Source organism: Papaver somniferum, chromosome 1 (assembly GCF_003573695.1).
Source record: "Papaver somniferum cultivar HN1 chromosome 1, ASM357369v1, whole genome shotgun sequence".
NCBI classification, from domain to species: Eukaryota; Viridiplantae; Streptophyta; class Magnoliopsida; order Ranunculales; family Papaveraceae; genus Papaver; species Papaver somniferum.
This window is the reverse complement of record NC_039358.1, coordinates 123,794,237-123,818,798: the sequence shown is the minus strand read 5'-3', so window position 1 is coordinate 123,818,798 and position 24,562 is coordinate 123,794,237. Positions and strand designations below refer to the sequence as shown.

At 34.6% G+C, this 24,562-nt stretch overlaps 1 protein-coding gene and 1 long non-coding RNA gene across 4 annotated transcripts; both read left to right on the top strand.

Annotated features, from left to right (window-relative positions):
* The first annotated feature begins 3,389 nt into the window (after window positions 1-3,389).
* Window positions 3,390-3,991, top strand: LOC113332492. Its single transcript, XR_003351541.1, has 3 exons — window positions 3,390-3,417; window positions 3,518-3,582; window positions 3,753-3,991. It is a non-coding gene; the product is annotated as an uncharacterized LOC113332492 (long non-coding RNA).
* An 11,871-nt stretch (window positions 3,992-15,862) lies between these two features.
* On the top strand, window positions 15,863-23,593 carry LOC113299258 (MORC family CW-type zinc finger protein 3-like). Of its 3 annotated transcripts, XM_026548257.1 has the most exons (18): window positions 15,863-15,956; window positions 16,462-16,530; window positions 16,715-16,739; window positions 17,826-17,873; window positions 18,095-18,176; window positions 18,322-18,481; window positions 18,762-18,897; window positions 19,554-19,929; window positions 20,070-20,253; window positions 20,348-20,449; window positions 20,584-20,913; window positions 21,022-21,105; window positions 21,204-21,362; window positions 21,801-21,881; window positions 22,012-22,147; window positions 22,274-22,389; window positions 22,584-22,770; window positions 23,055-23,593. In XM_026548257.1, exons 4-15 carry the CDS (start codon window positions 17,834-17,836, stop codon window positions 22,099-22,101), a joined length of 1,824 nt encoding a protein of 607 aa, XP_026404042.1. In that variant the 5' UTR covers window positions 15,863-15,956; window positions 16,462-16,530; window positions 16,715-16,739; window positions 17,826-17,833; the 3' UTR covers window positions 22,102-22,147; window positions 22,274-22,389; window positions 22,584-22,770; window positions 23,055-23,593. The 3 variants fall into 3 exon arrangements, with proteins under 3 accessions (XP_026404042.1, XP_026404051.1, XP_026404035.1); XM_026548266.1 differs by lacking the exon at window positions 16,715-16,739 and having other exon boundaries at window positions 18,331-18,481; XM_026548250.1 differs by lacking the exon at window positions 16,715-16,739.
* Window positions 23,594-24,562: the final 969 nt, after the last annotated feature.

Genomic DNA, 24,562 nt, shown 5'->3' with positions numbered 1-24,562 from the left:
GTTGAATTAAAGAGAAATAAACCCCAAAATGATAGATTCTTACCTAATTGGGGACATTTGAAGTTGACGAAGTGTTTGACTATTGGAATCGCGACCACCGACTACATCGATGGGTACTTCTTCTTCGCGTTCTTCTTCATTTGCAGCAACAATTTCTTTATCTCTTGCTAAAATCCCAATCTTTGGATCGATACCCCGAGCAACGTTTTTGGTTCTAGGTCTGTGGGTTTCATTTCCCTTATCCATTGTTTCATAAACGAATCGACGATGTTTTGATTTTACGATTCGCGGCGATGTTTCGGTTGAACACAAGAACGAGGGAAAGTTTTTTTTTCTTCCACAATCGGAAGATAATATGAAACTGGAAGAAGAAGAGTTGAAATGAGTAGAATTTTTTTTGATTTGGTTTTTATACAATTTTACCAGAAGGACATTTATGTAACTTCAATATCATATAGGGTACCCCTTAACTAGAGTTTTTGGCTGGGTATAAATTGATGTCCCCTAAATCCTTTCGGGTGGCTCCTAAAAACGCGAGGTTAAAAAAAGATGATGCGATCTTCTCAATTCTTTCTTCTTCCCCTCCTTTAGATTATCCACGATTTTATAGTAGGTCAACCATTTTTTTGGTTGATTTTCTTGATTTCGGTGATGCCGAATGTACATTTTCCGTTCTAAGCTACAATTAACCTAGAGAAACGATGATAATTCGTTTCAAAATCCAGTAGATACAATTAAATTTATTCTTTCACGATCAAAAAGATTCTTTTCAAAATCTGGTAGATTTAATGATTATCATATCGGTGACAGATCAAAAATGCAGGAACATAAGTGATTATAATCGTTGAATACGTTAGGCCATGAACTTGATAGTATATGATCAAGGAAGCAAACATCAACAGAGAGAGCTAATTGAAATAATAGGATTGATGCAGAATTGAAGTTCAAAGTAAACATGACTTTGAACATTAAAAAAAACGCTAAATTGAATTACATGAAAGAATAAATTTCTCCAATTTTTCCCTATTTATCTTCTTCTTCTTTGCATAATCACAAAATTAATGTAACCCAAATATATCCCAAGATCAGATCACCCCTAAAATTCTCCCCAATCACAACCAATAACCCCAGGTAATTGAAATAATATAGGTATATAACTAATCAAAGAACCAGGTAATTGGGTTTCTCTCGAAAGTGCTATTGATGGAGAAAGGATTTCCCGTCAAGGAAGACACCATTGATTTTTAATGGAAGGATCTTTTTTATTTTCATTTATAAAATCAGGGACCTATCTATAATATCGTTAGTGTGTCAGCTATAGTTTTCCTTAGGAAATTTAGGAAAGACGTAATGACTTCAATCCCACCGCACGTCACAAAATCCAATGGTTAATAAGTTGTTAGCTTATGTCTGCATCCCGCAATGTCGTGCGTGATAGCACTGCCCGATCATCTATAACGAGCCACGAGAGTATTATTTATGATCTCCCAACTACGTTCACCCATTGATAACCAAAATCTATTGATAACCAAAATCCCCCCGTACTCTATCTCTGTAATAAAAAAGGTGGTAATTAACTCTGAGATTTGAGGTCATTAGACGGACAGGATTTGACGGAGATCCTGATATGGCGGTCTGGATCATTCGGATCGAGCTATGACTTGGACGGTCAGGAAATTTCAGTAATGTTATGGAGTGGGATGCGGGTCAACAAACTCTAAACCCAGAATAAGTTGAGTTCAGTCTTTCTCTTACTTTGCTCTCAGTTCTCAGTTTCGATTGTTTATCTTATTCATCGCATGGGTTGATGGTTCTTTGCTTGAAAGAAGTTGTTACAACCATCAATACTATTGGAGGAGCAACTATCAGGGCTTTCTTTTATAACCCTTTCTTTTGCTAATATCAAATCAAGTTGGATTGCATGAAGCCATCGACTATCTTGATATCTGAATTAGTTTGGTGGTATAATTTGAGAAATTGGTAATTGGGATTCTGAATTTTCGAGGTTAAAATCCTCAAATTTGAAAAGGTATCGATCTCGAAATCCATTGCAGCAAACCCTGATTTATCGGTTATTGAGATTTCTGCAATTTATGATATTAGGTTTGGACCGAGTTATTGTTTTATAGGTTTATCAATTTCTAGGGTTTTTAGCTCCAACTTATTGGTTTAAACACTGATTTATCATTTAGTTTTACGATATTGATTTCCAATTAATATTGATTTCAATCGTATTTTCTCCCTTATTAGTTTTCTGTGGTTATTGCTAATATTGTTTTTATTAGCTTTGTTTTATAGGATGAAGGGTGGGTAACCTTCAGGAACATACTATGAGAAATCATTGAAACCTGAATGTTTATACAGTACCCAATCAGGTGGTTCAATTACATTCAATTAGTATGCATTATCAGTTTGCAATCTGTTTCACAAGAAATTCCTTTATTGTTGTGTTACAAGACAACATATAAGATATGTAAGATTGTCGCAATTTAGGATTTTAGGTTTGGGTAGAGTAGGGTTTTCTGGATTTGTCAATTTCTAGGGGTTTTTAGTAGTACTCTTCAGCCACTAACGGTTCTTATAAGAATCTCTTCAAATTATAGGACGATGATCACTATTGTGTAATAAGAGACCACAAAATGAATTAGATTTACGTATAATTTAGTATTTTAACTAGATTTGGGTTTGTGGGTTAGGCTTAATTTGAGTGTGTGGTTTATCTTTTTCATATGAGTTTCATGTAATTGGTAGGTTTGAGTGCAAATAGTGCAAATAACCTTGACTCTGTCCCCTCTGCAGATTCTTCCTTTAGTTGGTATTGTATTCACAAAACTTGTATTGATTTTATCCTAAAACGTAGACATGCATTAGGAGGTTGCACTATTTATTCATTAACATAAATACTCATATTCATTGCAACTGAGCCTCCTAATTCCAAATCACAGGTTAAACTCAATTTTTTTTTAAACTTGCTCTGTGCAGATTGTTCCAACAGTTGGTGTTAGATTCTCAGCAGATGACATGGAAGATTATAAACCTAAACTAATGCACTCACAAATGAGATAATAACATTGCTATCAGGTGAAAATTCTACATTGTCAGCTTGGAAATGGATGAACGATGAAAACTATTATTTAGAGGAAATAGGACTCTAAAAGTTAAAGGTATACTCATTTGATATACACGTGCAACAACTGAACTTGATTTAACCTTTGATGATGGTCTATTGTAGGAGGAAAGACAAGGGGCTTTGATGCAATTGATGCTACTCTTGAAAGGGATAGTGATTGCATCGCCTGATTAATTTCCTAGAGACGTTCTTGCATTTGTCCAGGGGAAAACACTCCAAGATGAAAGGGTCAATGGACGAGCATTACCGGGTACTGGAGGTCCAAGTTCCCATTCACGCTAATACCTGTAAGTTTCAAGGGGGAGAAAATGGATGATTACTGCCCATCAATATACAATGTCGGTGCAATCATATCACTCTTTCATCATGAATAATGAATCTGTGTAGGCTTTCGTCTTCTCAGCAGATGACATGGCAGATTATAAACCTAAACTAATGCACTCACAAATGAGGTAAGAACATTGCTTTCAGGTGAAAATTCTACATTGTCAGCTTGGAAATGGATGAACGATGAAAACTATTATTTAGAGGAAATAAGACTCTAGAAGTTAAAGGTATACTCATTTGATATACACGTGCAACAACTGAACTTGATTTAACATTTGATGATGGTCTATTGTAGGAGGAAAGACAAGGGGCTTTGATGCAATTGACGCTGCTCTAGAAAGGGATAGTGATTGCATCGCCTGATTAATTTTCTAGAGACGTTCTTGCATTTGTCCACGGGAAAACACTCCAAGATGACAGGGTCAATGGACGAGCATTACCGGGTACTGGAGGTCCAAGTTCCCATTCACGCTAATACCTGTAAGTTTCAAGGGGGAGAAAATGGATGATTACTGCCCATCAATATACAATGTTGGTGCAAGCATATCACTCTTTCATCATGAATAATGAATCTGTGTAGGCTTCCGTATTCAATTATATTAACTTATAGGTTGATGTGCATGTATATGATTGTGTGCACGATACCGGATCGTTAATATAATTGCTCCATTTCAAAATTTCCAGAATTGCATAGAATCATTACCACATGTAGCTTTCTAGGATTTTTTTTTATTTTGTTTTGTTTTAGTTCTCCCTTATTTTGATTCTTATTGTTAATGAAACTATATAATGACAGCTATAGGTTCCACGATGACTGGACTGAGACTAAAAAAGTCATTCCTGAGTGAAAAAACTCCATTTTTGCATACTCCGAGTTAGCCAGTTAGGTTAGCAAAATCCATCTCTGAAATGGGTTTCATTAGTAATCCAACCAAAATAGGAATAGGCATTCCTCACAATGTTTAATTTTTTGCTGATTCAGTTTTTCAAGTCATAAGTATGCATAGCTTGGACGATCATTCCTCCATACTGAAGGTATTCTACGATCTTAGTTTTTTAGTGTCTTTAAAATTTAATGTAGGTTTAGTACTAAGAGATTGTTGTGGTAATTATTTACAGGAAAAATTTCCAGTGGAGAAAATTACTAGACTAAAGTTTCTGATAAAGTTGTACCATATCTCCAGCATTCCCCGAAAGTAAGCATAAGATTTGTTGCTCATGTATTTACCTAATCACATAGTTAAGTCTCTCTCTTTCTGCCCCACCCAGACTTACGCAAGATTGTGGATTTGGTTGAGGTGCAGAGTTTCATATGGTTAGCACTGTCCAGTTACAAAATACCTTCTCTCCTGTCAAAGCAAATATTTTCCCTTCTATTTAGATTTATGTACTCAGGAAACCCTTGATATATTTGTTAACATATATTATTCGGTCGATGATGTAATTATTTAGTAGATCTATCCTTTATAACGTTGAGCGGAATATGCAATGTCACTAACAAGATGAGAAATGGTGAAAATGATCTACAAAATAATAACGCCATAGCCTTGATATCATTATAGGATTTTATGGCAGTTAATGGAAAATTTTTGTTGCATCAAAGGGATTTTGGCCATTATTGAATCAACAATTGTGGGAATTATGGATATTGAGTTGTTACTCCTTGGATTATGTCTTGGTCTTCTTGTTGATTTTGGTAATTCGTTTTTGAAGATGTGAGGTGTAGACTACATCGTCAAAGCTCATTTGGTTGAAATTTTCTACCGATTGTCACAATACTAATTGAACACCCTCATCAACCTATAGAAAGGCAGCCATCCATTTATGTTTGTGTAGTTATATTAAATTGTTCAATGAGTCAATGCTAAATGGATGTTCCTCTTAGGGTGATAGAACCACTGTGTTAGTCAAGGACCAGTGGTTGATCAAGGATTAAAAGGAATCCCTATGCGAAGTGGTGAAGGGTGGGTTTTACTAATCCTGATTTTTCACAGGTTTATACAAGGCGCATCATATAATTCATTGGTTTTGTGTTGCAGGATTTTTGTTGTTAAGTATAATAATCAGTATCATGTTTGTGTTTTCAGAGTTTACTCCCCTCTGGATGGTGACAGTCTGGCCTGAGGTGATGTTAGGTTTGCCGACAGGTTAATGTAAACAGGGAAAATCAATCAAGATCATGAGCATCTGTTAGGGGTAAGTATATCGGTTTCGAGTTATATTCTTTCCCGCAATTCCTTTGGGAAGCAGCAGAAAAACACAATAAAAGTGGTACAAAGAGCAATGTTAAATATCTCAGTGTTTCATCACTGAAGCAGTCTTGCAGTACCGAGTTTGTATACAACTGCATACAACCATGCACAAATATTTTTTTATCATATTTGGTTGTTTTCAACTTTCAATGTATTTGTTAATGATTAATTTTTGTGTTGATTTTGTAGGTGAAGAGGCTAATTTGGACAATGGGTGTCTCATCAGATTTGATGAATTTTTTGAAGTAATCTCTTCTCTCTTTGATTTAAGTAATCTGCATAGATATAAAGAGATAAAATTGGTTCCCAGTTAATAATGATATAAATCTCTATCCTAGGCTCTGTAGTGAATACTTAAGGTTAACATATTTTGACTATTATGTTTAATGGTGTAATACTACTTATTTGTGAGTAATGTAATTTGGGTTTCGTTGGTTTTGTATGTTGCTTTACTCTAAAAATCGAACTTAGAACTTTTAGGATTATAATAGCCTAACCCGGAAATTTTGGTACAAATTTATTCTTCATTTGTTCATTGTAATCCCTTCGTTTGTTCATTGTAATCCATGTGTCGAAGATTTCGTTTTGTTTTCTAGATTTCCTTTAAATTTTTTATGTTAGCATGTTTAATTTCTGTTAGAACAAAGTTTCATGGTCCAAAACAGTGCACCAATGAATATGAATCTGTGGCACAATGGTAGTGCGTCTGACATCAAGTTAGAAGGTCGTGTGTTCAATTCACAGCAGATTCAGTCCTCTATAGTAATCATTTTTGTATTGCATCCTTTACCCTAACTTACAAGTAGTAAAATAGTACCAAATTCTCTCATAAAATTGACATTGATGATTGAATTATGTTACAACATATGAATAACGCACTATGCATTCATGCCATCACCAGTATTAACAAGTACATTACATCTTTTATAGATGAGGGAAACCTTCTTTTAGCTTTGTGAATGGGTCACTGATCACAAGAGATCACAAATTCTCTGATATTAGCTACTTCTGTACACCTAATTCTCTTTGCATTTGATTCACTAACCTGTGTACTTTTAGCACTCAAGTTTTTAACGAATTAAGTGCTGGGAGTCTACTTTATATATTGTTTGGAATCGGACCTTTGAGATGCGGAGCGGGAAGAAAAAGGACAAATGATAAAATCTCCTCAAATTATGGAACTCGGATCCCTGTTTCTATTCTTGGGTGAATACCTCTAGAACACGGTTCCCTTTTTTGCACATTGTGGTAAGTCAGCAAGGTAAAATACAAGTCAGAAAATTCTACTGAAATTCCGTTTTCTTATTTGTAGGTTACCTTAATGCAGGTCTATCCAAGCTACTGAAATCTCCAAGTGATGCTCAACTGTCTTCAAGGGGAATAAGGCTCCTATCAGAATGTACGACAATGAGGAGGTTACTCAGATATGCAGGTACAAAAACGAGGAAGTTATCATGGACATAACACATATTATAAAGGAAAGAGATTGCTTTGATCAGCTATCTATTTGTTTCTCTGCATTAAGTTAGGAGTTCCCTTTACCTCCATTTTTTTCCATGCAAGTGGTCGTCTTTTAATGACTGTGGTTGAAACCTATTTTGGACATTTTTGTCTGGAGTTCACCCTTGCACTTGGTTTCAGAAGTCAGGATTTCAAAGAGGTGGAGATTATAGGAAAGCGCATGACTACTTTCAACAACCTCAAACCTTGCGTTTTAGTGAACTTTGCCATTTCATGGTTAATTTTTGTGCTAAGTCTGCAATAGCCAATATCAATAGTTGCATACTATAATACCAAATTGCAAAATTTACTGTAAAGGCGATGTTTGAAAACTGGGAAAAAAAAGCTGATGAAGAGGCAAGCATTACATAACCTAATGTGCATCCGCAATAGTAATTTGATTATCCCATTGGCGATGTTATCACATCAGGAGTTCTGTTGACATTGCCTTTGATAAGCCATAATATGTCTTGAAAACCACGACTAGGTTATGGATACCAGAACTGGGTTTTGCTTACTTAACTGACAAATATGTAAAAAGATAGTTGAAGAAGTTTGTGAATGTTCATATGCTTTTTCTTTGTATATGAAAATTTATGTGATTTGGAGCTCAACATTATACACTTTTTCAATTAATAAATTCTTAGGTTAAATATCTAGCCAGCTTGCTCATGTCTATGAGATGCGAGCCATCAATATTTAAAGCATAGTAGTTACTGCAGATATGGTCATGTAGTGGCGCTTGCTTGGTTATCTTGAAAATTTAAAAGAATAAAAAATCACTTCCATACCAGGGGTTGATTTATGAAACAAATTCTATTTTTTCTTTTTTTTCTTTTTCTTGGACAAGTGTAGTTAGTACCTACCACCTTAATTAGATATAGAATTCATTTTTGAGGTGGTTGTTAGCTCATTCGAACAAGTTTGACCAGGGATACTCGCATACACCCCAATTAGCATACCAATTTTCTAACACATTTGTTGAATTTTTCTGTAAAATGACGAAGGACCTCCAGTTAGGCAACTTGCAAGCTGCAACTTAACAGTGTGTGTACACATAGGGTCATTAGTTGCTACCAGAAGTGACACAAATAAGAACTGGCATTACAGTGCAGAGGAGGCCCTTATATCCACGTTACGTTGCTGACGTTCTTGGAAATTCCCTGACCCGATAATTTAGATATGAAACAACTTTCGTGGTGTTGCAATCTCTTTACAGTACAGAAGAGGAGGTCCTCCACCTGTTTTTGACTCTGCTATTTAGCCTCTATTTTCCATTTTTGACCCTAATGGTGTTTTTCATGCAAGTGATGGCCTGCATTCACTGCAAATATCATATTTTTTGGAAACAGTTAAATTTAATTTTTTGAATTGGTCAGTAACCCGTGGGAACTGTCTTCTCTTTGATGAATAAGAGCTTTTTTTTTAAGAGAAGTGACGGTGGTTCTATAAGTTACCATCCAGTTGCATCAACTGAGGAGATACTCAAAAGAACAGGGAGTAGCTCCTACGTAATTAATCGTAGTATGATTCAGTTTATGCAATTGGTTAGTAACTTATATGAACCCTCTTCGCTTTGATGTAAATAAGATTTATTATAGGAAAGGCGAAGATGGTTCCTACAAGGTGCTAGCCAATTGCATCGTTGTGATACGTGGTAAATTGGTAATCAGCTTAGTTGCTTTCTCTCATTCACTTGGGGTGATTTTTTGCGTATTTGTAAACATTGTAGGCCACATTTTTCTAACTCACGCCTTGCTGTTGGATCTCAAGTCGGGTATTAACAGGTCTTTGCAACATTATTTTGTGTAGGCAATTGATGTGTAAAAGGTTGGTCAACACTTCAATTAGTATGAAATTTTATATGAACTGGCAACGAAGCTAGCATGCCTAGAGTGATGATGGGCTTGCTGGCGAATCTATATTAGAACTAAGAAGGATAAATCTATTCAGATCATGAGTTAACGTCAGATTCATGTCAATCGGTACGTCTTCGAGCCCATCGCTGGCTGATTGCAGAATTTCACTCTGATTACAGGTTATGTATCTGTGAAATTGTTAAAGTTTTTGTGTCAAAATTGTATACTCACCTGATGGTAAATCTCATTGTTTTGGGATTGCTTCCGAGAGATAAAAGAAAAAATTGGAGATAGAACTGGTGAGTCATTATTTTCTAATAATTTTTTATGATAACCAATTCTTGAGTTATTGGGAGCCTTGCGTGTTACCTACTTTAGTAGTATCCCCAATGACTTCTCGGAATATCTCACTCAAACGTAGTTAGTTGGTTAGGCTTTTTATGAACTTAGGCTAAGGTAATTAGTGTGCGGAATGAAATAAGATCTTGGTGTCATGTGATTGTATTTTTAAATTTAGACCGTCTAATATCGAAGGGTAGTTAAAAAATCCATGAGAATTCTTGAAGATGTTTTAGTGATTTGCAACACAATTACGCGTGCGTTAACAAACACTGGAAACTCAAAAAAAAGATGTTTTGCTTATTTAGTTTGTTGTTTAAAATTATGTTAGTGAGGTACTAACCCAACCCAGTTATCAGCAGAAGAACAATTATTCTTCAAATTTATGTCACATAAATAAAAATAAGTATTATCGCGCACAATACCAAAATTATGTAAACTCTATATACTTCTACATTGTCTTTTTCTCCAAAGACATGGAATTTCTTTAAGACAATTAGAATTCATTTAGGGATACCTGCTTTGGACATTACATAAAAAACAAATAACTTATGTTTGAATCTTATTCGCATATACAATTGGCCGGATGATTCCGGTTAATAATCCTAATTGGGTTGAATAAAATTGCCATCATAAAAAATATATAAAATAAATTTATCACCTTTCACGATCTAGGTCCATAATACAAGATATGCATGGAAAAATACTGAATATTCTAAACTGTCAACCTGATCAAAACATGGATAATTCGTTGACATGATTATTTCATACTCACAATAATGGCGCTAACTCTTTTCTTTAAAACCGAAAAAAATAATGTATTTGAAGCTAATATATATTTATTTTTTCACAAAGCTCTACATTCTACCAGAAATGACCACAACCTGAAATGTATAATGTCGTCATTTACCTTTTTGAAGGTCGGTTTCCGAAACCTAACGGTTGAAGTTAAAAACAGTAGACGGAGAGATTTGCTATCCCCGAACTATTAAGCTTTGTATGGGGAATATATCTCTAAAAATTAAACTTCAAATTCATATAGCCATGTATTTATAAGAAAAATGACATCAAAATTATAAGATTCTGGTAGAATAACCATGTCAACGGATCTCCACCTGAACGAATCCACAGCTTATGAGGATTCGGTGCTACAACATAGGAACGACAAGAATTTCTTACTATAATATAAAAGGTCAATATATAGGTGTTTCCGGGTACGTGTGTTATTCCTTCGTCCATGTCTTCCAAGCCTTTGTGACACTTTGCTCTGAGTTTGACTAATGAAAATTTCATCAAAGAACTGTTTTCTCAGTCACGGTATAAAAGGATGTTAAGGCAGCGAAGACGTCGTGAAAAAGAAGGTTAATAACAACATATGGAAACTGATGAACAACAAGGAAAATAGTCCAGTACCTTTTGCAGCGGAGAATAATCCAGATTTACATATCTAATCTGCCTGAATTAGTGTAGGATGTGGTTGCGGGATCTTTTATTGAAGACTATTATGCATGTAACAAATATATACAAGTAGCGTAGTTATTTGCGGACTATGTAACTTGATTACATAATAGTTTTGCTGATATATCACGAACATTTGCCCATAGCACACGTCATCAGAAGGAGGATGCAGGGGAACGTCGGAACAATAACTATTCGATAACCAAGAGAAATAAGCTAATATATGTTTTTACTTTTTATATTGAATTATTTAGGAACACGGGTAGATTGTACCTCCATCCCATCATCAAAATATTTAATATTCTGCCAGAATTAACGAACAATCAACCCGACTTAACGAATAATCAAGTCCACAAGCACATTAAATATATGTAGAGCCATGACATTAGTATTCTATGTTTTTATCACTGTTTGCATCACCTTTTTTAATAATAATTTTAAAATACCATGTTTATTATTATACTAATCAACGAATTGCTCCGCAAGCACGCCGTGCGAAAGAAGCCTTTTAGAAAAGAGTGTTTCTTCCAAGAGGTACAAAATATCAACTGATTCGTAGTGTCAAGTTTGAATATTTATATTCTTATTATTTTTTTGATGATGACCTTAAATTATTTTGTTTATTATTATTATATTAATAATGAAGAATTTCCCAGCAAGCACGCCGTGCGAAAAATCCTTAGGAAAAGAAGTGCATATTCCCAACAAATACAAAACATCTACTGATTTGTAATGTTACGTTGGAAGTTTATATTCTTATGGTTCACACTAAATTATTTTCTCTAATATCGTTGAAAAATGTTTATAAGATATTCAAAAAATTCATGCAATAATGTCATCCTAAGAATTGTGTTAAGAATGTCAACAATTTATGTGTGTAAACATTGTTATCTTCGAATATCCTGAAGCCTAAGAATATTTGTTTGGTAGAAATTAATACACCTAGAAATAGATATAACCCAGATAACGATGTGACTATCATTGATCACATGTATATCTAATTGTAGGCACTTTGAGTTTAACCTACATTCAGACGTAGTTTCTCTAGCGAATGGTTGGTTAGTTTTATAGTTTTAGACGTGTGTCTACATGGATTCAAGATTAGTTGCATGCATCTTTGTTCTCCGTACCGATTAATTGGTTCTCAAGATTTTACATCGGATGATTTAAATGATTTTGGTGTTCCATCGGATAAGGAAAGTGACAGAGATACAAAGTGATGCGAACCAGAATATTGTTCAAGACTTATTTGGCTGTCATTATCTCGGAAGAATTGAATTTAAATGCTCCTTAAGTGGATCCTTGAACTGGATCGATAAAAGACTGTTGTATATCCAAAAGAAACCACTCTTCGACAAATTTCCTTCGTGGAAAATTGAAGCTCCTTTTATTAATTGCTTGAACCCCGTAGGTTTTGAAATATTTATACGAGTTCCCGGCCAAGATTATTTTTAATGGTTCAAATGCATTTATTCTTCTTGGTTTTAATTTAAATAAAAGATCTCTAAAGAGCAGGTATCCGGAGTGCTTCTCAATTAAGAAATTCAACATATGAGTGAGGAGCATTGGTACCTGATGAAGGAAAAGATCTGATAAACAATCAATATATAATAAGTTTTACTCCAAGTATACTTCAGCACATGAGATTCTCAGAAGGTTACTTCTTCCTAAGAGAATATAAAAGTTATCATGCGTAATAAAATTTTTAGAGAAAGGTGCTATAACTTTCCAACGACTGAAGAAGTTTTGGTAATTATATTAGTATAAAGTTCTCAGGTACCTAACCTAAGGGAAATTAAATTCCAATTGATAAGTTAGAACGATCGCAACAGACTATAATTAAGTCAACCTTGATGGTGTACTCAGAATATTAACCCCACTAATTCCTAAGCTTACAGTTACCAAGAACTTCCGCAATACTTTGTGTCGGGAAAAAAATGATGAATAATAAGACAACATGGTTTAAGATTGCAAGAATGTACTTTTCCATCCATAATTCGTGTTGGTTGTACTACTTGCGCCTATTAATGATTATTATGGCAAGTGCATATTCATATGGCTATCCAAAGACAGTTAAGGATGGTCCCATAGCGATACTTCACGCTACTTTCAAAAAAGTGTGCATTGCATTTTGAATTCTAGAAGATAGTGAATGGGTTTTAGATTATCCAAGAAGCAATGATGATGAAAAATGAACTTCCAATTGAGAAACGGTGTTTAAAGTTTGGATTAAACATATATGATGACTACTTACATTTTAAACTACGTATGAGTACAACATTCGGAGCCAACTAATGAACATGTACTTGATTATGAATTATATCTCCTGAATAAACAATTACATGAATCAGGAAAGTCTCTTAATGATTTCAAAGATATTCCTAAACCAGGACAAAATTTGAATGGTGTCGATGTTGATATGTACATGTAGAAGCATCAGTTGCTCCAACTTGAAGTACAAGATTGTGAAGTCAATGGGGGATATTAAGATATAGAGATTTGCTCAGTTGTTGGCATCACATGTTTTTACAATATGCATCATTATAGTATGTTTTCTTATACAACATTACGAATCATGCACTGTTACAGTCATAACCAACAAAATATTTTACATAGATAATTTCCGATTCAACGTGCACCGTTAACATAGAAAAATTAGATGCTCGTTGTCTTTTTTTTATTTTAATTAAAAGTATGTTATCTTTTATTCTTATACATATTGATTCACATCATAAAAAAAAATAATATACGTCATTTCTGAATGACTTATTCGCCTTCATAGATCCATGTCGTATTTTTTGTCCGAACAAATGAATACAATCATGTCTCTCAAACATTTATATTTTTCGTAATAGTTTATAACATCGAGGTACACTTCTTTTTTTTTTAATTTCTTGAAAGTCGCTATAATAGCATTCAATAGTCAAGAAAGGTTTGTGCAAAGATAAGGAGCGTTCGGGTAGAGCTGTATATATCAAGTGAAATCCTTAGTTTAAGTATTTGAGACCTTATCAAGGTACAACTATGGATATTTAACTTAGTGAATCATTCCGTATAATACGAACTCTAAGACTCCAGTCTCTGTTTTTTCGGTCATCTCTGGAATAAATTAAACAACGTCGTCAAAAATTCAATAAGAAAACGACAATCAGTAAGAAAATTTTATAGGTCCAATCAAATGATACCATCCACTTCGCCGTAGACGTAACGACCTCAATATCTCTACAGTAAAGCTTCAGGGACAATATTAATCGTCGAAAGATCCATGGTTTTTTCTAGCAACAATTTCGAATTAAAAATACTATCTAACTCAGAGTAGTTTAACAAGGTCTCTAAGGCTTATTTCCAAGCGATTAATCGCTACTCGCTAAATAGCCTTGGCAATTTCTGATTCCCAGTTGAATCCGAGTTTGAGCGATTAAATAAGTCTCCAACGTAGATTTTTGGCGATTCTTTAGCCTATTCCAAGCCAAGTTTTGTTTAATGTTAAACGTATGTTATGTTGAACTTATATATAGTTTTAATTGTATTGATGCTGCTAAATCCATACATGATAATGTTAAAAATTTGATTTAATTAGCTATAAGTCATGTTAGTAGTAATATATGATCAGCGGGACTCTGAGTCTCTATAAAACTCATCTGAGTATTAAGCCGAGTTTAAGCGAGTGCCAAGACCGAACTCATTGCTCCAAGCTCACCAACTGAGTAGCACCTTGGAGAGAGTTAAACTACTTTGATTCAACCACAATGTTAATGAATGGATGGCTATTCTTACTTTTATTGATACAAGAAATTTAATATGAAGTTAAGGAGAATTGGTACTAGGTGAAGGATAATATCTGATAAATAATCACTGACTACTCGGGTGACACGGAATCGACACAGATGTTTTTGACGTAGTTCATGATACTATATCACTACATAATATATTTTAATCCAAACATACTTCAATGCATATGTAATAAGATTCTAAGAAGGTTAGTCCTTCCTTGAAGTATGTGAAAGTTATCATGTGTTATAAAAAATCCACATATAAAATTAATGTGTTATAACCTGCCAACGACATTTTGGTACGTAATTCTATTAGGAGAAGGTCCTCAGATACCTAGCCTAAGGGATACCAAATGAATGCAGAAAAGAGTTTTTGCCAAAAAAAAAAAAGAAATTTAGTGTCATCCTATATACTTGACCCTACACTACGTCATGTTATGATGATTAATATATTTTAATCATATATATTAATCAAGTGAGTAATGATGATTGGTTTTAAAACTAATTGGAAATAATATCGAAGAAATTTAAGTGATTAATATTTTTTTAGAATATATTTTTGATGGAACCGTGTCCCTAAATATTGACTGATTCTATTAGCACTGATGTTATAAAAATATGAGTACCCTGAAATGAATATAAACTATCTATATCCTGCGAACATTATATGGTCTTGATTTTATGATTGACCAAGTTCTTTATTTTATATTTGAATACAATAATCAAGTTGTAGGATTTTAAAAATATTTGAATACAATAACTGAGATGTAGTTTTTTTAATTGTTAAGACTTAAGACTAAAAGGAGAGGCTGAGCCGAGACCGTAAGACCCCGATGATACCTAGTAGAAGTATAGAACAATGTGACAACAAGCATGTACCTTAAAAATCAAATCAAATTTATACACATGGGACAATCAATAAAAAACAAAAACAAAGACAAAGAGATTCTTAATATTCCCAAGGAAATACAATCATCACATTTTTATAGAGAGACTAAAAGTCTAAAACGCCACCTCCAAAGTTTAATGCCGCTAACCTTGTTGTATCACTCCTAAAAACGGCGCTAATTACTGGATTAACGTGTATTATACACAACCGATTGATCAAATCGATAAATAAAAAATTACTAGGAAGTAAAAAATGATATGGTAAAAACGTAGCATCAGTATCTAAATGGTCCACCCATAATTTGTTTTTTCAGTTTCTTTCTTCTCCGTTTCTTTCTCTTCCTCCCCCGATTCTCTGCTTCTTGAGAAATCAAGAAACTCAAGAGACTCCGGCTCTTCTTCTTCGTCTTCACCGCCGTTGGTTTTTCTGGTAAGTAATCATCACAACTACTAGTAGTAATAGTATCTTCGGAACAATGATTATGCTGATTCTTTTTTTTTTGTTTGTTTTTTTGATTTTACATTTTTTCCTGGTTTTAATGGATTCTGTTTTAGGGTTTTGATGAAAACCTTAACAAGAACTCTTTCTTGATCAGAGTTCTACATTTATGTTTCTATGTTTTGTTTTAGTCTGTATCTGTGTAGTCTTCATTGCAATTTTCCGTTTTGGTAGAAAAATTTACTTAAATAGAGTATGTTGGACTTGCCTTGTATGCTTATTTTTCTCGGAAAAGCATCTTTGGAAGTAAAGCGTTTTCTCTTTGGAAAGTTTTTGATTGTTCAAGTTAGGGTTAGGGTTTAATACAGAAACCCTTTCGTCTTCTTGTAATACTGAGAATCATACATTGGTGAGGGAGGTTTTATGAAGAGCTGGTGAAGGGTTTTGAGCTCTAGTTCGTACTGTACTAAAAGCCCCATTGTTTGTTTTATTGCAGCATTTTTGTGTCACGGGAAGGAAAGAAAATTTTGTTCAAGGGATCTAGCAAAATTAGTTCATACAATCGGTTAGTAAGCTATCTACATCTCTAAATATAATAGGGATTTTCTGTTGGATTTGTTTGGTATTTACGTCAGTTAAAAATTGAATGATTAAGAACTGGTGCTGAAATTAAATTACTGTGTCGTATTTACATTGAGTATTTTCATTTGATAAACAAATGATGAGAGTTTTCAATATGATTTATGCAGGATGCATCAATTTGGTTATACAAAAGTTAATGACTTACTATATTGTAATCTCCTATATGAGTGAGATTCATTGATTTACTAGTACTTGTGTGTTTTAATAAATGTTTTGAATTGTTAATGGTAAGGAGCTGGAATTTTTTATGCATTAAAAGAGGGAGAGAGGCTAGTAATCACCTTTAAGTGAAACCATAAGACTGGTTCTTTAGAAGGCACATGCAAGAGTAAAACATATTTTTAGACTTTTCCTCGTTCTACAAACACAGCCCACAACCCTCTTTTGTAAATATTGTTTTGTCTGACCTGTTAACTGAGAAGTATTTACAAATCATTCATTTTATTTATATATTACATATTCTTATTTATTATCAGTGTATTGTCAGGGGTTCGAATCCCTCCTCGGGCACAACTGGCCCAAAAGGGAAGGACCTTTCCTTTACCTCTGCGGGTAGGAAAATACTGATTGGGATAGTGTCTTAACCCGATAATCAACTCTTTAGCTATCAGCTGGATACGAAAGGAAACAAATAAATGGCAAAGATACGAGATTGTTGTTGTTATGGTTGTTCTCCCACAGAATAAATAGTGTAGTTATTTATTGCGACTGGTTTTAATTAGTTTTATTCTAGCAAGGGTGTGTAGCGTGTTACCTTCCTTGCCTGACATGTGACACCATTTGTGATGTTACTAGTTGTTTTGTTGCGCAATGATAATATAGTTGTGCAGCATGTGCGTGGTTTGTGGATGGGCTTCATGATGGCTAGATTCGAGGAAGGGTGTGTTACCTTCTTTGACCAATGTGACATCATTGCTTGATGTTACCACTTGTTCTGGGACGCAATGATTTTAGATTCGATGGTTAAATTGTGAATTTTCTTCGGGGCGAGGCATTTTGAGTAGTGTACTTGTGCGATTTTTGTGGATGAGATGTTTGATAGCTAGATGACATGACACACACAATCCAGCTTATAGGAATGATCCTTTCGGCGTTTATAGCATCATCTTCTTGTTGGGTTTATTGTCTCTTTGTATCAAATTTTATTTATTATAAGCTTGTTTATTGACATTGTTGTTTGTGTCCTCATTTCTTCTTTTGGAATCGTATCATTAATAGGTTTGTGCATGATGGGAAGCAAACCGAAAGATGGGTTTGGTTTGGAAGGTACTTGATCTTTTCTTCTCAATGTCTGATGCATTTCTTTGGTTATTATTATTGTTTTGGGTAATATATTATTGTTGACACCTTTTATTAAATAAATTAGCTGTACTATTATTAATGATTAGTTATTACTATTCTTGAAATTGTTAGAAATTTGTTTCGCTATCTCTTTGTAAGTGTTTTAAGGAACAAGTGTGATAACTTAACTTGTGCGGTTTCTGTAGATGGTTTTGCATATTATGTCATGCTTTCCAAAGACCGGAAACCTATTTGCCATACACAGTGCATTAAGGCACCTCATCAATTGTACGTGACATTATCTCTGAATCAAATTACCTTTTGTATATGACTTTCTATGCTATTTTGCGTACTTCGTTTTGAGTAATTAAGTTGCTTTATCTAAAAATCGCTTATTTCATTACATGTGGAGTCTCCTTAACCTTTCATTTAGTTATTGCAGACCTGCTAATTGGAATATACATGATATGCCATGCGCTTCAAAATGTCCCCTGGAAGGTCTACCCCACTTTGCTTTACGACCAGCTTTTGAGGATGAACGTCAACAAGATGAATGGGGAAAGTTTACAACATTCCTGTATAAAAATGAAAAGGTGAAGAATTGTAACTTTCTATGCACCTTTGCTCTTGTTGCCTGTGTTATTATGTACTTTATCAGTTGCCTCCCTTTTGCTGTCCTTTTCCCTAGTTGTATGTCTTTATCAGTGTCTACATATGGTTTTCTTAGTGTTTACATATGGTTTTCTTAATTTTTCGACATAGATGGTTAGTAGTTAGTACATTGTCATGGTAAAGTTAGGTGGTGAAGTATGACATCTATGCAGCAATAGGTTGTACCTCTTTTTAGAATGCTGATTTCGACCTCTTTTGAAGGCTGCTGTCGTGCAACTTGATACGTGTGTGTTATACATTATCAATCCTAGTCTGAAGGCAGGCTCGAAAGCTGGTGACGTCATGGTTTTATTTAAAATGGATGGTGTGCTAAATGATCACAAGAACACCAAAAATGGTAAGTTATTTATTTATTTTGGTCGCTCGTGGAGTCTCTTTTTATTGGTGATGTAACTTTGAGTCCAAGGAAATGTGGTGACCAACTACAAAAACTACTGTTAGATACCGTTGTTCCTTTTTACTATCATTTTTGGCATTTGCGCTGTATTTTCCTGCAACAAGCATGTAGGTTAGTGATAAACAGATAATGTCTCACGTAACCGTCTTTGGTTGTGGTTATTTTCATATGATTATTAGACTTGACATATTAAAACAAAACTGTTCCAATAAATTAAGTACCGAAATGTCCATTTGTACCCGTTTGTACAAGTTGGTTACTTGGTCTGGGCTGTCCCCAACTGATTATTTCAAGTCAATAGCCGGTCTTGGTTGCCAATAAACTTTCAAAGTAACTGACGAACGTAGTTATGTGATTGAACCAGGAACTAGAATAGGGAGAAATACCTGAGATCCATAAGTGAATTTTCATTGTTACCATGATATACTATATTATACTCCACTATGATTTCATTTTCATTGTTCGTGCAACAGGCAGGATTCCCATTCAAAACAGTGGCAAACCTTAAAAATGAAGTTTTTTTTTTTGTTATGGGGCTCTAGGCAATGTGCTGTCCGATGTTCATTTTTTCTTTTACCTTTCATGTGTTGTTGCAGATGAGTCCATGGTGGTGTCAAAAAAGTTGCCCAGTGCAGCAAACTCTGTGAAGACCGGAACTTATGAACATTTACAACTGCTGGCAATGGCTTCTGGTTCTTGTGCTGAGGATCGAATTTTGACTCCAAGACATGAGGAAGTTGGTGAAAGCCTTGATGCTCATTTTAGTGGAAGAGATACCAATTATCATGACTCTTTAAAAGGATCCTCTTGCAAATCTGAACTCGTTTCATTGAAGGATGACTGCTGTGGGTCGAAAAATTATGCACGTGTAGATCCATCTTACCTTGCAACTCTGGGACACAGTCATGATGGATGGATGTTTGGTGCAATAGCTGAGCTTATTGACAATTCCAGAGATGCTAAAGCAACAAAGTATGTTATCTGTCATTGAATTACTGGATTATTGCTTGATCAATTGAATTTGGTTCTCTCGTTTATGTTATCGTTCTTCCATTTAGTAGGTTTTATTAGTCGAAATATAGTTTCATGATCAGTTCTGATGCATCCATTAGGCTTGAGATTTCTGTGGAGACTCGTTATCTGAAGAAAGACGATCTACAAATTCCCATGCTGTCAGTTGTAGATGATGGCCATGGCATGTCTCACCAGGAGATAATGGTGATGGTTTCTCTTGGGCATAAGCAGACTGATGTAGATGACCCTAACCAAATTGGGAGGTTTGGTATAGGGTTCAAGGTAAGGTTGACTTAAAGGAAGTTGTCTGCTTTTCCTCAGGGTATCTAGAACTATTTTGTATCTCACATGCTGATTCTGGAAACTGATGTTGCAGACAGGAGCAATGAAACTTGGCCGTGATGCAATTGTTCTTACACAAACTACTACATCTAGATCTATAGCTTTCTTGTCCCAGTCCTTCAACGAAGGAAAAGATGTATGCTACTACCATTTATTTTTTTATTTTTTTTATTTTTTTTGAAGCATATCTTCTATTTATGTATATGCCCGTGTGGAAATTACAATCAGTTTTCTGCTTTCATTATCTAACTATTGTATAATTGCTCGTAGAGTGTAGAAATTCCAGTTGTAAGCTACCGCAGGCTTGGAGGATTTATGGAAGTAGATACAAGTATTCAGTCGTTAGCTGTAGCTGATTATCATTTAAAAGCCATAAAGGATTTTTCAACATTTAATGAGTACTTAATAGGTGAAAAATCAGGGTTATTTGGTGAAAATGGCACAGGAACGCAGATTTACATATGGAATTTCGACAAATGGGGCTCAGATTTTTGCTTGGAATGGCAGAAGAGGAATGGGGACAAAGATTCCCCCAATGAAAATGACATATTAATCCGTTCTAGAAGGGTGAGGTCACGTTCAGGCCAGATTAGCCAAAAGGTGGCTTACTTTGAACTCATGAAACTTGCCCATTTGCTTTAGAAGTTGAAATCATTATTTTGCTGGTGATTATTTATTTGTGTTGTTATGTTTCTTAATGAATTTCAGGTACCATTGGATTACTCGCTTCGATCATACCTCGAAGTTATTTTTTTGGAGCCACGGATGAAAATATATGTGCAAGGTTCACTGGTAAGTGCTTTTCTTATGGTTGTTTTTTTGTGCTCGAATGATACTGCCGAGATCTGTGTGTAATTTCTTAATGATCTTTATTATGATTGGCTCATAAGGTTAAAAGTCGTCCATTGGCGAAATCTTTGAATAAGACCAAAATTTTCAAAGGCGAGATTAAGGGAAAACCTGTACAGCTTACTCTTGGTCGGAATCAGCTAGAATGGGATCTAATGAACTGTGGTATATTTTTGTATTGGCATGGAAGGTTAATTGAGGTGAGTTCTTTGTTATGGTATCTCCCTTCTCTACGCAAAATTATGCAGAACCTAGTATGTCCGCATTTCCAGATCATTGATTGTCATATTTCGTTTATCTTCTAGTTGTCATTTAGTTCAGTGTTTAAGTGGAATGAATGAGAATGTCCTATTTATTTATTTATTTATGATATGGTTTGGTTCATAACTTCTCGAGTTTGGAAGTGTACAAGTTGTGATACCAGTGTAGTTTTCTATCAAAAAACTTACATGCATAAGTTTTAGTTTGATTGTTGGATATTCAGTTGGAACTGTAAATGTTGAGCCTAAGATCTTGCCTCAGGAAGGCCAACTTATGCGTCAAATTTATAGTGTTCCTTCTCATGGGCGTATCACGTCTGCAATATATGCTCCTTTTGCGTAGTCTTTAATCTGTTTTTATTTTTATTCCTTGTTTAGGCCTACAAGAGAGTTGGCGGCATGGTTCATAGTGTGGATATTGGGCGAGGCATAGTTGGAGTTATAGATGTCACGGAAATGGTAATAGTGTCCATCTGCGCAAGGAAAGATAGCAGGGTCAATGCTGTCATTTTGCTTTTAGGAATTCCTTTTGGTTGTCTTTATTTCCCTATAAGGATTGCATTAATTTAAGTTACGTTTTCTTTTCCAGAGCAATGGAAATAAAGATTTTATAATGAACACCAAACAAGCATTCCGGGACTGCGAAGAATATGCAACTTTGGAGCAGGTGGTTGGGTGAAAAATCTGATGAATACTGGGACGAGCACTTTGATACGCTTCAAGTGGTAATCATTTCAATATGATCCTTCTACTATTATAACTGATTCTTCTAGTATTATAACGTTAGACAATTTACCGCAGAAGTTCTGTTACACACTATTTTTTTTCTCTAACAACTTCTATATAATCAGAAACAAAATGTCAGCGATAAATACAAGCCCGACCTTGAGTGGGTGCAGTGTGATAAGTGTAGAAAATGGAGGGCACTGGATAGTGGATTTGACACTGACACCCTGCCTCAAACATGGTATCGCTCTTATTACATTCCTTCAATAGTTCACTTTGATATTTTTTCCTTTTCAGATATTTGATAATTAAAATCTAGTATACCCTCCACTTTTAAGAATCCTTCAAACATACCCCTGAAGGGTAAAAGTAAGTTTTAGGGTTTAGTTAATGCCTTACTAAATACTAATGACTAGCTAATGCCTTCATATTTAGGGTTTGTGGCATGCCTCCTTACAATGGGAGGTGCCAGAATCGCGAAGAGGAAATGGATCCTGGGGTGGTCACTGTGGGTAAAAAACGGACAAGGTGTGATCCAAACAGATTACTGCAAGTGGAACTCCAAAGAAAGTTGAAACTGGAATTATTATCACCAAACGTCCAAAATTTGGTCCCAATAAGAGTAAGGAATTGAAATTGTTCAATTTATTCTTTTTGTTGTACTGTTTATAACCATTTGCAGCTGTTGATTTTTCTCAAAGCCATTTGAGCTATCATTATGATAACCATCTGCATCTGTTGGTTTTCTCAAAGCTATTTGAGTTATCATGTTAGTTATGATGATGATGTTCGGAAAGGTTGAAAACTGTCAATTGGCTGGATCATCAAATTCAGCTCATTGCCTTTCCTGATGTGTTTTACATCACGTTGAAAGTACTAATATTGGTTTGTTTGTTTTTTAACTAGAAAATTCTGGTAATACTTCTGGAGAGACCAAGTCGGGGAAACCTAACTGGCAAAGGCACAGAAATGGTCGTGCTAAAGCCTTGAGGTATGAAGAAAAGTAACTGAGTGTATTTCACTTCTGTTTATTGTTTTCACTAGAAGCTGTTGATAATACTAACAAGGAGTGGAGTCAAGATTTTGAGGATATCTGCTTATCTTAAGATGATTTGAAAAGGCCATACAAATGGGGTATTGCAAGGATCTATAGTGTGTGGTTAAAGATAGAAGAAGAGCCTGCGAGAACCTTATGTTTAATTCTGTATAGGTGTTAGAATGGTAGGTGAAAATCCCACACATTGACAAGGAAGATGTTTTTTGTATTTTTCTATTTCGCCTTTGCTATGGGTGCCATCTTTTTGAGAAACTCTCTGCGCTTTTCCATTGTTATTGCGTTAAGCATGACATGGTGTAAATAGAAGTCGTGGATCTTTCATCTTGTATTCAAATTTTGGTTGTATATATAAATGAATACAAGTGATTCACGGGTCTGAATATTGTTTCAACAGTGCATCTTTTATTTTTGATTATGCTGATAGATCTCTATATTAGTCTACTTGCGTAATTATATTTCTAGGTCCAACTTGCTTAAGTATTATTTTGTGTATTAACGTTGCTAATACGGCAGTTTGCTTTTATTATGCCAGTAACCTAAAATGTAAATTCTCTCATTTTCAAATTTGAAAGTTCCGGTGGATAGAACTTTCTGTTACTTGCACTGTTGACTGATACTGCTGTAGTTGACTAATATTGCTGTAGGAGTATAAGTATAAAAAGACTCTATGGGGTCAGTATACCAGACAGTACACTGTGAAATACATGAAAAAAATATACTCCTTCCGTTACTTTTTAATATGCCAGTTTCTATAAATAAATATTTCAAAAAAATAGGTCAGTTTCTTAATTGGGAAAGTCAAATGTTACTTTAATTTTTTGGGACCATTTTTCTTTTAACTTCTTTTGATGACAAGTGTTATGTGGACCATTTCACTTATTTCTTTGGCTGACAAGTGTCACGGGATCATTTTACTTCACTTCTTTTATTGACAAGTATTTAGAGGATCACTTTCAATAATTAGTTATTTTAATATCCTTAATTTTCTCAAAAAAAGAAACTGACCTATTAAAAAGTAGCGGAGGGAGTGGTTGATTAAGATTTTGAAATTTTATCTTGTTTCAGTCTGAAATCAAGAAGAGAAAATTTCTTTTTCTTTTTCTTTACGTTCTTCATGATTCATTTCGTTATTAAAACAGTATAAGGTTTGCATTTGTCTTTTCTTCTTTTCCATTTTAAATGTTAAAAAGATTCTCTGGATACACCAAATTCTTGAGAAAATGCTTCGAACTTTGGCCGGCGTTAAAGTGAAAAAAGTTAAAATAAAATTTATAAAAGTCCAGAAACTTCACAATTATTCAAAAAACTCTACAAAATGTAGGTTTTACTCACTCCGTCCTCTATAAAATCACCATCT